General features: G+C 34.0%; 1 protein-coding gene across 1 annotated transcript; it reads left to right on the top strand.

Moving 5' to 3' along the window:
- Window positions 1-294: 294 nt before the first annotated feature.
- LOC130992773 (chlorophyllase-1-like) lies at window positions 295-2,246 on the top strand. The gene is made up of 2 exons (XM_057917525.1): window positions 295-785; window positions 1,435-2,246. The coding sequence occupies exons 1-2, from the start codon at window positions 513-515 to the stop codon at window positions 2,098-2,100; spliced, it is 939 nt and encodes a 312-aa protein (XP_057773508.1). The 5' UTR covers window positions 295-512; the 3' UTR covers window positions 2,101-2,246.
- Window positions 2,247-11,883: the final 9,637 nt, after the last annotated feature.

Genomic DNA, 11,883 nt, shown 5'->3' with positions numbered 1-11,883 from the left:
AATCCAAATAAATAAATAAAACGCAACTATGAAATAATCAAATTTAGTAAAATATAGTCAAAATTAGTGAATCAACTTAGTAAAATTAGTATAGTATATAAATTAATGAGATAAAATCTTTAACTATTATGGAAAGCTGAAATTCGAATTTGACTAATCTAATTCTAAATTATCGGTTAAGGTTATATATGTAAAATACTATTTCAACTAAGTAGCACCGAGTAAGTATTAGTCACTAATTAGAAATAATTACTAAAATATCCTAGTATGTATATACATAACAAATGTTAGGCACAATCGTCCGGTAGCCTTTGACCCCATCTATCATTTCCCTTTAGCCTAATTAAGTAAACTCCATTTGAATGCCTAACTTTGAAATTCCATTCAAAAGCTCCAAACTTAATTTGTTAAAAAGCCATTTCGCGGAGGATTTTACGAGTCAAAATTGCATTCCAATTCCACTTACTCATGATATATATATATATATATAGGAGCAAATAAGTTATGGTCTCATGCAAAAAACAATCATGGAAATGAAAATGCAGGTTGAAAATGAAAAAGAGATTGGTAGTGTGTTCGAGGCCGGAAATCTAAGCGTGAAAACTATGAAAGTGAAGAAATCAGATGGTTGTCGGCCGCCGGCGGAGGTGCTGGTGGTGGCGCCGGAGGCACAAGGCAGGTACCCGCTTGTGCTCTTCTGCCATGGTTACTGCACTCAAACTAGTTGGTATTCTCAACTCCTCTGCCATATATCTTCCCATGGATACATACTTGTCGCACCTAAGGTTAGTCATACTAATTATTTAATTCAATTTCATGTCACATATAAATTCCATCAATCTAATTACAGATACAGATAGTGGCTGCAATACTAAAATTCCTATCCAAACCATTAAATCATATTAATAGACTTAAATAGGGTGTAATTCGCCCGTCCAACCAAGCTAAGCCAAATACTCCTTCTGTTTACGATAAGTGTGGTGTGAATGGAAGGCCACGAGTTTTAAGAAGATATTAAAAAATGTGTATAATTAAAGTGAAGAAAAAGTCTCACCGAATTGATTTATTAGGTAATAAATAAATGGTTCGAATTAATTTGTTAGGTAATAATTAAATGGTTTATAAGATGGTATTTTTGTAAATATTCTATGCAAATAGGATAAAGTATAAGGGCATATATCATAAAATAGAAAGACCGCACTTATTATGGACGAACGAAACTGACAAAAAAACCACAATTATAGTTGACGTGTCGAAACCTTTAAAATGGGCCGATAATTATCACGTGAGTGCAATACTTTTCATTTCCTTGTACTCAATTATTTATTGAGGGGAGACCAACCCACAAGCAGCTACCTAATCAAAGTAAACTAAGAGATCGATTTGTATGATTAGCTAAAAAATTATGATTCATGGTTGTGTATTTGCATGCAGTTATACCAATGGCTGCTGATTTGCAAGAACGACGAGATAAAGACGGCCGGAAACGTAGCAAACTGGGTCGCAAGAGGCGGCCTCGAGACATGCCTACCTGAAAACGTGAAACCCGACCTCTCCAAAACCGCCGTAATGGGCCACAGCAGAGGCGGCAGGACCGCATTCGGCCTCGCGCTCGGCCACCGCCACCTCGCCTTCAAGGCGCTGATCGGGCTCGACCCCGTCGAAGGCCCCGCCCCCGCGGCCTGGGTCGAGCCCCGCATCCTCTCCTACGTCCCCAGGTCGTTTAACGCCGGGATGCCCGTGGCCGTCGTGGGCGGCGGTTTGGGCAACCGGAGCAAGGGAGTCTTCGTCCCGCCGCTCGCCCCCGACGGATGCAGCCACGCGGAGTTCTTCAACGAGAGCAGGCCGCCGTGCTGCTACTTCGTGGCGAAGGATTATGGGCACTGCGACGTGCTGGATGAGGAGAGGGCGGGGCTGGGCGGGTTGGTGTGTCGGAGTGGGAAGGGGCCGAAGGAGAAGATGAGGAGAGGTGTGGGAGGGGTGGTGGTGGCGTTTCTGCGTGCTTATTTGGGGGGTGAGTGCGGGATTCTTGAGGGCGTTGTGGCGGCGCCGGCGCTGGCTCCTGTAACTATGGATCCAGTTATTTATGTCAAGGAGTGAAGAGTTGGGAGGGATTAGTGTTTCACTATTTGTTGCCTTTTGTTATTTACAATTTCGATTGTGTTAAGTTGTAAGGGTGTGTTATTTTTTATTGATAATTATTTCTTATGAAAAAATGAGGGATAATAAAGGTTTCTCTTTTTAAATGTCTTGTTTATTTTGTCTCCTTTCGTACAAAGAGAATTTCACCGTACGTTTTTCATTGCTTATTTTCACTTCAAGAATTAATAATATTATTCTTCAATTTTAGTATGATAATATTAGAGTAAATTCAAATGATAAAAACCTCTTTTGCGTGATTTTCAATTTGACAATTGATAACTGCTTTATTGTGTTTGCAACGTGGGAGATCGAGAGAAGAACTCGTTGTTTGACCAATTCACATGATTTTATTAGCGTAGATTCAAACTTGAACGTTAAAGCTATGGTTTGAATTTTTTTATGTTAGAAGAATTTGTGTGAATTTATTAATTGTGCAATATTTTCACTTGCTCATTGACGTCCCGATAAGATGATTCGTCTCCCTAGAATTCTTTAATTCGTGGAACTCTTACTGTTTATTGTTGTGAATTTATTTCTTATTATTAGAAACAATACTCGAATAATTTGATTAGGATGTATTTATTTTTGGTGTGTGAAATTTAAAGAGTGCTAGCCGTTGAGCTGAAGAATGGTTCAGAAAAACGGAAGTGAGTCAAGGGAATGAGGGATCATCAGAGGATATGGCATGGAGACGGAGGTGTTTATGTGTGTTTGTGTGTAACAAAGAAGAGGACATGGAAAAATGGGTTTGGGCTTTAAAAGAAATATGGGTTTGGGCCTTGCAATTAAAGAAATTGGCCTTCGTTTCAACCAAGGCTCGGAGCGAATTTAGCTTAATGATATTGCAACACGTCTTTGTACAGGAGGCTTTCATTTCATTAATTCAATTTTTAATTGGGCTATGGGTTATTAAAATTCGAGCTTCATTAATCAATTATGCAGCCAACACCACCCAACAGTGGAAAAATTCGAGCTTCATTAAAATCAGGCTAAAACCTAAATCTATAATTTATAATCTATAATAATTTTCAATTTTAAATCAATTTTAAATGTTAGAAGTAATTTTGTAGTTATAATAAAATTGAAGGTTTATTTGTAGATTATATTTTTTACTTTTATTTCCTATTTTTATCTTTTTATTTTATTTTATTTCTTTCTAAAATTATGAAATTCGACTAATTATAAAATATTTAATATGCATAGCAAATTAAATATCACGATAATAGCTTTAATTTGATATATCTTATGTAAATATTTGATTTAAAATGTAAAAGTTTTATTTAAAGAATAAAATTTTAAAACATTCTCCCTCCTCTCTCATCTTTTTTTTTTTGAATAAATCTATTTTTCATTTCCTTTCTATTTTTATTTTTATTTCCATTTTCATTTTTTACTTATATGTTTTTTGCCTTTTCATAAAATCAAATTTATTATGGTGAATTCTTCTTAATTTTTTTAATATTCAACTCAACTATATTCATTTAAAATGAATTTTTATTATTATATTTATAAATATGATAATTGAGTAGGTATCAATTTTATATAAATACAGAAATATAAAAACGCTTTCGTGCATTGCACGGGATGCAAATGCTAATTTATTAAAAAGACAACTTTCAATTTGAAATCAATTTTAAAATTGAATGACAATTTTGTAGTTATAATAAAATTAAATGTTTATTATAAATTATTGTTATTGTTTTATTTCGTTTTTATTTATTTTCTTATTTGTTTAATTTTATTTCTTTCTAAAATTGTAAAATTCGACTAATTATAAAATATTTAATATGCACGATAAGAGAATTAATTTCATATATTTCATGTAAATATTTTATTTAAAATATAAAATGTATATTTGTTTAAAGATTAAATTTTTAAAAATTCTCTCTCCTCTCGCATCTGTTTTTGAATAATTCTATTTTCAATTATTTTTGCTTTTATTTTCATTTGTTGAACTTAATTTTTTTGCCTTTTCATAATGTCTATTTTTATTAGTGTGAATTTTTCTTTATTTTTTTATTTTTTCAATATTTATCTCAAATATATTCTATTAATTTTTTTTAATTTTTATAAATATGATAACTATGTTAGTATTATTAATTTTAGATAAATATAAGAAAATATAAAAATATTTTTCATGCAGTGCTACAAGACATGTTATGATAAGATTATCTTATAAACCTTGTTGACTAATGGGATTAATGCTGTTTTTCAAAGACGAATTTACTATGATCTGGGTTTGTTCTAGAGAGGTGGGCTTTTTTTATATATCAAACAAAGTTAAATGTTATGCTTGAACAATAATATTATTTTTAAAAGTATTTAAACTCAAAATGTTTCAAATATTATCTTTCCATAAATAATTTGAGATATTTGTATGATATCTATTGGCATTGACTTTGTCAATTATTTAATCGAACTCGGAATATGAAAAAATAACTATTCTATCAGGATTAATGTACACTTAGTGACTGTGAGTCATCGCGCGAATTAGCCGGTCAAGTATCCATAAGAGGTGGCAACCTCTTCGGTACACAATTCAAATATAATCTACGAAAGAACTTAGTCTCTGCAGACAAACTTTATATTCACGAAAGAATTTAGTAAGCTTAGGCCTTTTATGTAAAAACCCCTTGTTGAAACGGATCTTCGACTATAAAATAGGAACAATTACGGACCATAGATCTCTACCCAATTGAAACGGTTAAACTCTGAGTTCGTAGCATTTTTAATAATAAGGGCATAAGAAGGATTGCATAATGTCCAGAATTTGCGGCGAAAAGACGGATTTTCCGTATCTAATGATGACACAATTCATTTTGCATGAGACATAAATTAATAGTAAAAATTACATGAATCGTTATAAGCCATCAAATGAATTCATAGAATTAGTATGTGAATTAAAGGTACCACTATGTGAATTAGCAAACAAAAATACATTTTTTTTTTCATAATGCAATTCATTATGTTGAATGCATAATCTTTAGTCGTACTTCGGATCAGAAAACCCATGACTCGTAGAATACATAAATTCGTACCATACTTGAACGTAGTTCATAAGCTTTGCAGTGTTGCAGTGATATCCAGACATATAAATTCATAAAAATATAACGTGAATTCAATATTGCAGTGTGCGAATTAGTAAATAACAACACATTTTTGTATGAAATAATTCAACTTTTTTATTATTGCAAGTATAAGGATGGTTATGTATAGAAGATGGAGAATCATTCGTGCCCTAATTCTCCATCTTCAGGGTCTGAGAATTCTGAAAGTGAATTACTGAATCATGTGTACGCTGATTCAAAACAGACAAATTTTTTATATCACATAATTAAAATGGATTTTATTTTTAAATAGAATTAATAATATAATAACTTTTGTAATCGTTTAAATCTTGGAGTAAATATATCTTGAGATGTAAAATTACCATGAAGCCCAAGTGAATTATAGGAGTGTGAAATCTGGCACATTTAGGGGAAAAATCTGGCCATCATTTTATTTTTTATTTTATCTAAAAGTCATAATTAGTTCCTACTGAAAATCACGTCTTTTCGTGAGAACTGAGAACCATATATAAACATATAAAATACATGAATAATAGATAACTATATAGAACAATTAAAAATAATTTATATACAAGATTGCAAATCAACTAGGGTTGTTTGTGTATTATAATTGTTTATTATTTGACCATCTCTAATTTATGTATTTTGTATATATATATTTATGCATAATTTTCAATTATCACAAAAAATATGATTCTACAATAAAACCTAACCCTTTATAATTCCACATCTTTCTGTTATTTTGCATTTGTATGTGATAGTAGTGCTCACAATTGTATAATAATAATAATAATAATAATAATAATAATAATAATAATAATAATAATTATTATTATTATTATTATTATTGTTATTATTATTATTATAAATAAAAAATTAATTAATTAATTATATAATTGCTGTGTGTATGTGTGTTTTTTTAAAGCTTGATAGGTTTATCTAGGGGAGTGGTAAGTCTAATAACGAGGAGTTGGCTTGAAAAAAAAAAGGATTTGGGAGGACGTGGCAGGAAGTGACTCAGTGCCTAAGTGCCTTTCTTCATTAAGTTTATTAAAAGGCATAGATCAGTTAGGTAAAGTAAAGAAACAATAATGAGATATTGTAATTTGATCATCTCCAAATAAGTATATATATAACAAACAAACATGGATTGGTGCTTTACAATATCTGATATTATCAACCAAATGCGGAAAGATGTAGCCACTATTTCTTTTTATGTTTTTGTTTTTTTGGGGGGATCCAAACCAAATGCGGAAAGATGTAGCTATTTTCTTTATTTTTTGTTTAACAAAAGCAATTGACCTTTCCTGAATGAATAACGGAGCTAGAGTAAAATATGGGCATTCGAAAAATAACTCGGATGCCTTAACTAATAAATATTTTTTATCAAAAAAAATAAACTAATAAATATTTATGATGTCTATCTGCTTATCTTTTTATTTAATAATGCATATATCTTTCGAATAAAAGAAAGAATAGATGTTAGAATACGTGCTGCTATCTGTTTATCCTCTTATTTAATAATGCATATATCATTCGAATAAAAGAAAGACTAGATGTTAGAACCCAAAATCTTCTGTATAGCCGGGTGTACCGTACACTCATGTTGACCCGTATTCAAATTCTGACCCGCATACTAATCCAAACCCGCATCCCGATTCAAATTGTATAAATAACACTATTCAGTTATACAAATGACACTGCTTATAATTGACACTATTCAATTATATAAATGACACTGTAACATTTTAAAATGCTATAGTGTGATTTTCAATATTATAGTATTATTTAAACTATTATAGGGTCATTTACAATCTTATAGTGTCAATTACAGGAGGTGTCATTTATATTTATGAATAATATCAAATTGTCAATTATACACAGTGTCATTTACAATGTTATAGTGTCAATTACAGGTAGTGTCATTTGTATAATCGAATAATGTCATTTACACAATAATGTCATTTACACGATTTGAGCCAGGATGCGGGTTTGAATTAAAATGCGGGTCAGGATCTGGGTACGAATCAATTTGAATGTACGGTACATCCGGATATACCCAAGACCACCTCATATTACTTTTCTTTTTTAAAAATAAAAGGAAAGAGGATATATACAGGGCAAAACCAATTTTAATGAAATAAAATTTTAATTACGGTGACAAGGGACTATTTATGTAGAAGACGAACAGTTTTCAACGGAAACAAAATTAATTGAAAACCTAAATATAGTATCAATGTCTAACTTCAAAACATCGAAACAGCTATATTTTTTAAGGGAACATCAAAACAGCTATTTAAAAAACTAATAATAAATAATAAAAAAAACTAATAATAAATTCTACTTCGAAAAGGAATAGAAAACCTAAAGTAAGAAAAATTGCAATAAATAATTAAAATATTATAGGGGCGTTTACTATGGGGATGTGTTCTCTTCGGTTTTAAGTTTATCATGAAAAAATAAAAGGAAAGAAAAAATGAAAAGATTTTATCACATTTTAGTGGTCTCCACTCCTTTTATCTCGTATTCTCTTTGATGAAAAAATATACTACTCCCTCCGTCCCACTCTAATAGTCATGTTTTTCTTTTTGGGATGTCCCACTCCAATAATCTTGTTTCTATTTTTGGTAATGATTTTACATTACAAACAATATGATCTCACACACCTTTATACACTTTTACACTAAAAAAGCAAGTTTCTTAATCTCCGTGCCCAAAAGAAATGAGACTATTGGACCAGGACAGAGAGGGAGTATAAAATTATTATGAAGAGAGAGAAAATGAAGAAAGAGAAGGAGAAATATAGAGAGAAAAGTTAAATTGTATAAATTTTGTGGGTAAATGATTGAAAGATCGCAAAAGTATCAATATGGAGAAATATTGTCACACTTATAACTTATGATAATATTATCATTAATTGGAGTGAAAAGGTGGGAAAAAGGGGTTGCCCTAGAATTTTTTTTTTCCTGCCCGAGAAATTTTTTTCAATACAGGGAACGTGTGAAAAGTGTGGAAAAGTAAAAAAAAAATATATGCATTCCACCTTTTTTCTATGAAAGAGAACGCACCCTCAAAAATTTAGTCTATACAAATGAAATTAAGGTAAGTTAATTCATTATTTACTAAAATAAATTGAAACCCTAGAATATTACAGGGGCTTGAGAATTTTTTACCATAAATTGTACTAACCTTTCCTATTTTTTTTAATAACTTAGTCTTTCGATATTTAGTTTTTAGATTTCAGATTTCATCAGTTAGGTATTGAAATCATCAAAATGGAGAAAATTAATTATTGGAAAATTTTGAGTTATGATTAGATTCCTCCTAAACCCATAAAATGACACTGCACATTTATTTCAACAAATTTCAGCTTACTTGTTTGAAAGTTAATTTTTATTTATAGATAATTAAAAGGGAACTCAAAGCTTTGTAGAAGTTGAAATGTAGGAAGAAATGTGATCTTTAGCTTCTAATATTAAACCATCAGTTGGAGCAACCGTGAAGCAATTAGTTAAGAAGGATGTTTCAGCCAACAATTATCAGTTGTTCAACCTAGCTGATTAGTGTCCGATAAGATCATCAAATAATATGAAATATCAGAAGATTGTGTACCAAGTTGTGAACACAAAGCGACATCCCATCAACCACCAACAAGCACATATTTTTGACGAATCACAAGCGGTGAATTTCAACGAGCTCTCCAAAGGCTCGTTCTCTATTCTCACCTATAAATACCCGGATGATTTTAACACAGTCTTCGCCGAAAACTCTAAGTGCTCGTTTGGTTCAAGTAAAAGAATGAAAAGGAAATGGAATCATGTAAAGGAGTGAAATGGTAACAATGATAACCATTACTTTTATTGAGTGTTTGGTTAAACAATGGAAATGAATCATTAGTAAGGGATTCGTTTTCCCTCTATTTTGAGAGGTAACTGTGAGGTTGGCCCATTTCTCATTATTTCCCCCCCTTCTTTTTATTTTTGTCTGGGCCATCTCTTGGGCCCAGAACCGAGCCCATTCCCAAACTGTAGCCCACTCATCCTCAGATATACCCCACCCGAACCCCACACTCTCTCTCACTTTACTCAGCGCCGCTTCCTTTTATTATTCCTCTCTCTCTCCCCGACTCCTCGGCTCCTCCACCCTCCCACCGTCCTTTTACCTTGGTTTCTTCATCGCCTTCAATGGCGCTCCTTCCTCCCGTTGCTGCTGTTCCCCTTAAAAACCCTGATGCTATCCCATATGGGGATAACCGTAGTATCAAAGTGTGAGAGGCTCTGCTATTCCTTTCAATATTGTGATTACTTCTTTGATAGTACAGGATTCCCTGTGTGGGTGGTGGTATCACCGGGCCTTCCTGTTCACCGGAGCCCTGTTTAGTGGTTACCTGAGTTGATTTGAGCTGCCGGAGTTCTGTACTTGGCTCCTGCTGTTAGTGGCTCTGCTGAGATCTGAGAAGCTGCTCCTTGTTCATCCTGTGGTCTTGATCATTCAGCTGCCGGAAGGGTTGCTGAGTACAAGGGGAAAATCTGAGCCCCACCGTGTCCCAAGGACACCTTTTCCCCTCTCTCTGAACTCTCCCCCCTATTTTCTTCTACTTTTCTGAACTTGTATCTCCGTTACTCTCTTTTTCTCTTCCTTGTGCAGATCTAAAGAAGAAGAAGTAGGAGGAGAAGCTGTGGAAGTGAAGAAGAAGACGATCAAGTGCTTGAGCACGAAGTGGGGAAGACAGGAGGTTCAGGAATCAAACGGTGTAACCCTGGCTAGGCGAAGATACCCAACAGTGGTATCAGAGCCACAGTGACCTAGCCAGGGCACCCTCCGAACACATCTTTCCCACCCCGCTGCCCGTTGGCTGAGCCGATTCGCTCCCGACGAGCAAGAAGAAGAGTAAGTCCAAAGAGTTTGGCTCTGGTAAATCGGCTGAAACCCTAGCTCCTAGATCTAGGCTTGGTCAAGGTGCTGCTTTTCTTTTCTTTGTTGGTGTCTTGCGTTCCTGAGTTTCTTGTTTTGCTTCCGCTTGTTGGCCATTTGTCTCGATAATCCCTTGGCATTTCAAAGCCAAGTAAGATCTCCCTTGTAGTTGGTCCAGTTCGTCTGGATTCTCCTTTAAAGGAGTCTCCTCGTGCGAGTAACCTGGAAAGCAAGGGAGAAAGGGATTCATCCAGATTGGCTGTCTGTACCTTGCTTCCTTGCTACTTTTATTTTGTGTTGTACTCTCTGAAAGGTTTGTGTACCTTGAAAACTCCCTTGGATTGAGAGTTTTCTGGACTAGAAAGTCCTCTTGGAACCTCTAGAGTGACCAGTGCAAACCTTGCTCCACAGATCAATCTGTGCTGAGATCTGGGCTCTCCACTGCTCTTTAACTCTAGGTGGATCCTCTCCAGGTCAGTTCTGACCTCCCTCTGCTGTGTGATTCATCTGTGCCTCTACTCATTGCGATTCCTTGCTTGTTGCATCTGCATAACCATGAACAACATGCATGTAGTGCCATTTAATGGCAGAGATGATTTCCAGGATTGGAAAATCAAGATTGAGTGCATTCTGGTAAATGAGAAGGTAAAAAGGGCCATAACTACTAAGATTGATGAGGCTGTTACTGATGTTAAATTGCAAGAGATGAATGATAATGCTAGAGCTACAATTTTATTGAATTTGTGTAGTTCTGTGGTCAGAAAAGTGTCTCACCATGCATGTGCTAAAGATTTGTGGGATGACTTGAACTCTATATATATATGCTGCCCCTTCTGAAGTGTCAACTTGGTCTTTGCAAAATCAATTTATGTCTTTTCAAATGGACTCTTCAAAGGATGTTGATACTAATATGGAGAATTTTAATAAACTACTGCATGATTTAAAACTTGCTGGAGATGACTCCATTGAGAAATATGCTCCCCAAATTCTTCTAAACTCCATACCTGAGTCTTTTTTTGAAGTAAAGTCTGCTCTGAAATATGGTGGCTCAAAAGTGACTTGTGAAATGATCACCAATGGTCTTAAGTCTAAAGAGAGTGAACTTAAGTTGGTTAAGACAAAACCCTTGCATGGTGAAATCTTGTATGTCAACAAGAACCAACATCAGAACTTCAATAGGGGTCAGAACCTTGATAAACCTAAGGACATGAGACCTTACAATCATAATACTGAGCATAGAGGTCAAAACCAGAACCAAAACTCTGACCAAAAGCCTAGGAAGGTTTGTTGGAATTGTGGAAAACCAGGTCATTTTATAAATAGATGCAAACTTCCTAAGCAAAAAAGGCAACTCCCCCTGAAGAGCTAAGCCAAAATGCCAATAATGTGTATGAGGATGACTGTGTTTACATGATGCATGACTATGATTTTCAGTTCATCAGTTACTCAAATGCTATTTCAAAAACCATGAGTTCCAGTGAATGGCTCATTGACTCTGGCTGCACTTTTCATGTCACTCCTTTTGAGCATATGTTTCAAAATCTTCAACCTGTTAAGTCAGGGCATGTTGCTTTAGCTGATGGTCAGAACTGTGAGATTATGGGGAAAGGTGATGTGTGCTTAAAATTTGAAAATGGAAAGTGTCTCACTTTAACTAAAGTCAGATATGTTCCAAACTTGAAGTTCAGTTTGTTGTCTGTGTCTCAGATTGCTGATAATATGATAACTGGATCTGTTGATCATTTGAGTTTTCAATTCA

Source organism: Salvia miltiorrhiza, chromosome 7, assembly GCF_028751815.1.
Source record: "Salvia miltiorrhiza cultivar Shanhuang (shh) chromosome 7, IMPLAD_Smil_shh, whole genome shotgun sequence".
Taxonomy (NCBI): domain Eukaryota; kingdom Viridiplantae; phylum Streptophyta; class Magnoliopsida; order Lamiales; family Lamiaceae; genus Salvia; species Salvia miltiorrhiza.
The sequence above is the reverse complement of the archived record's forward strand: the minus strand, read 5'-3'. Positions and strand labels throughout refer to the sequence as shown.

Coding starts and splice junctions, on each gene's coding strand:
- LOC130992773 (XM_057917525.1), top strand. CDS start 513: ATGCAAAAAACAATCATGGAAATGAAAATGCAGGTTGAAAATGAAAAA. Junction 786..1,434: donor ACATACTTGTCGCACCTAAG/GTTAGTCATACT, acceptor ATTTGCATGCAG/TTATACCAATGGCTGCTGAT.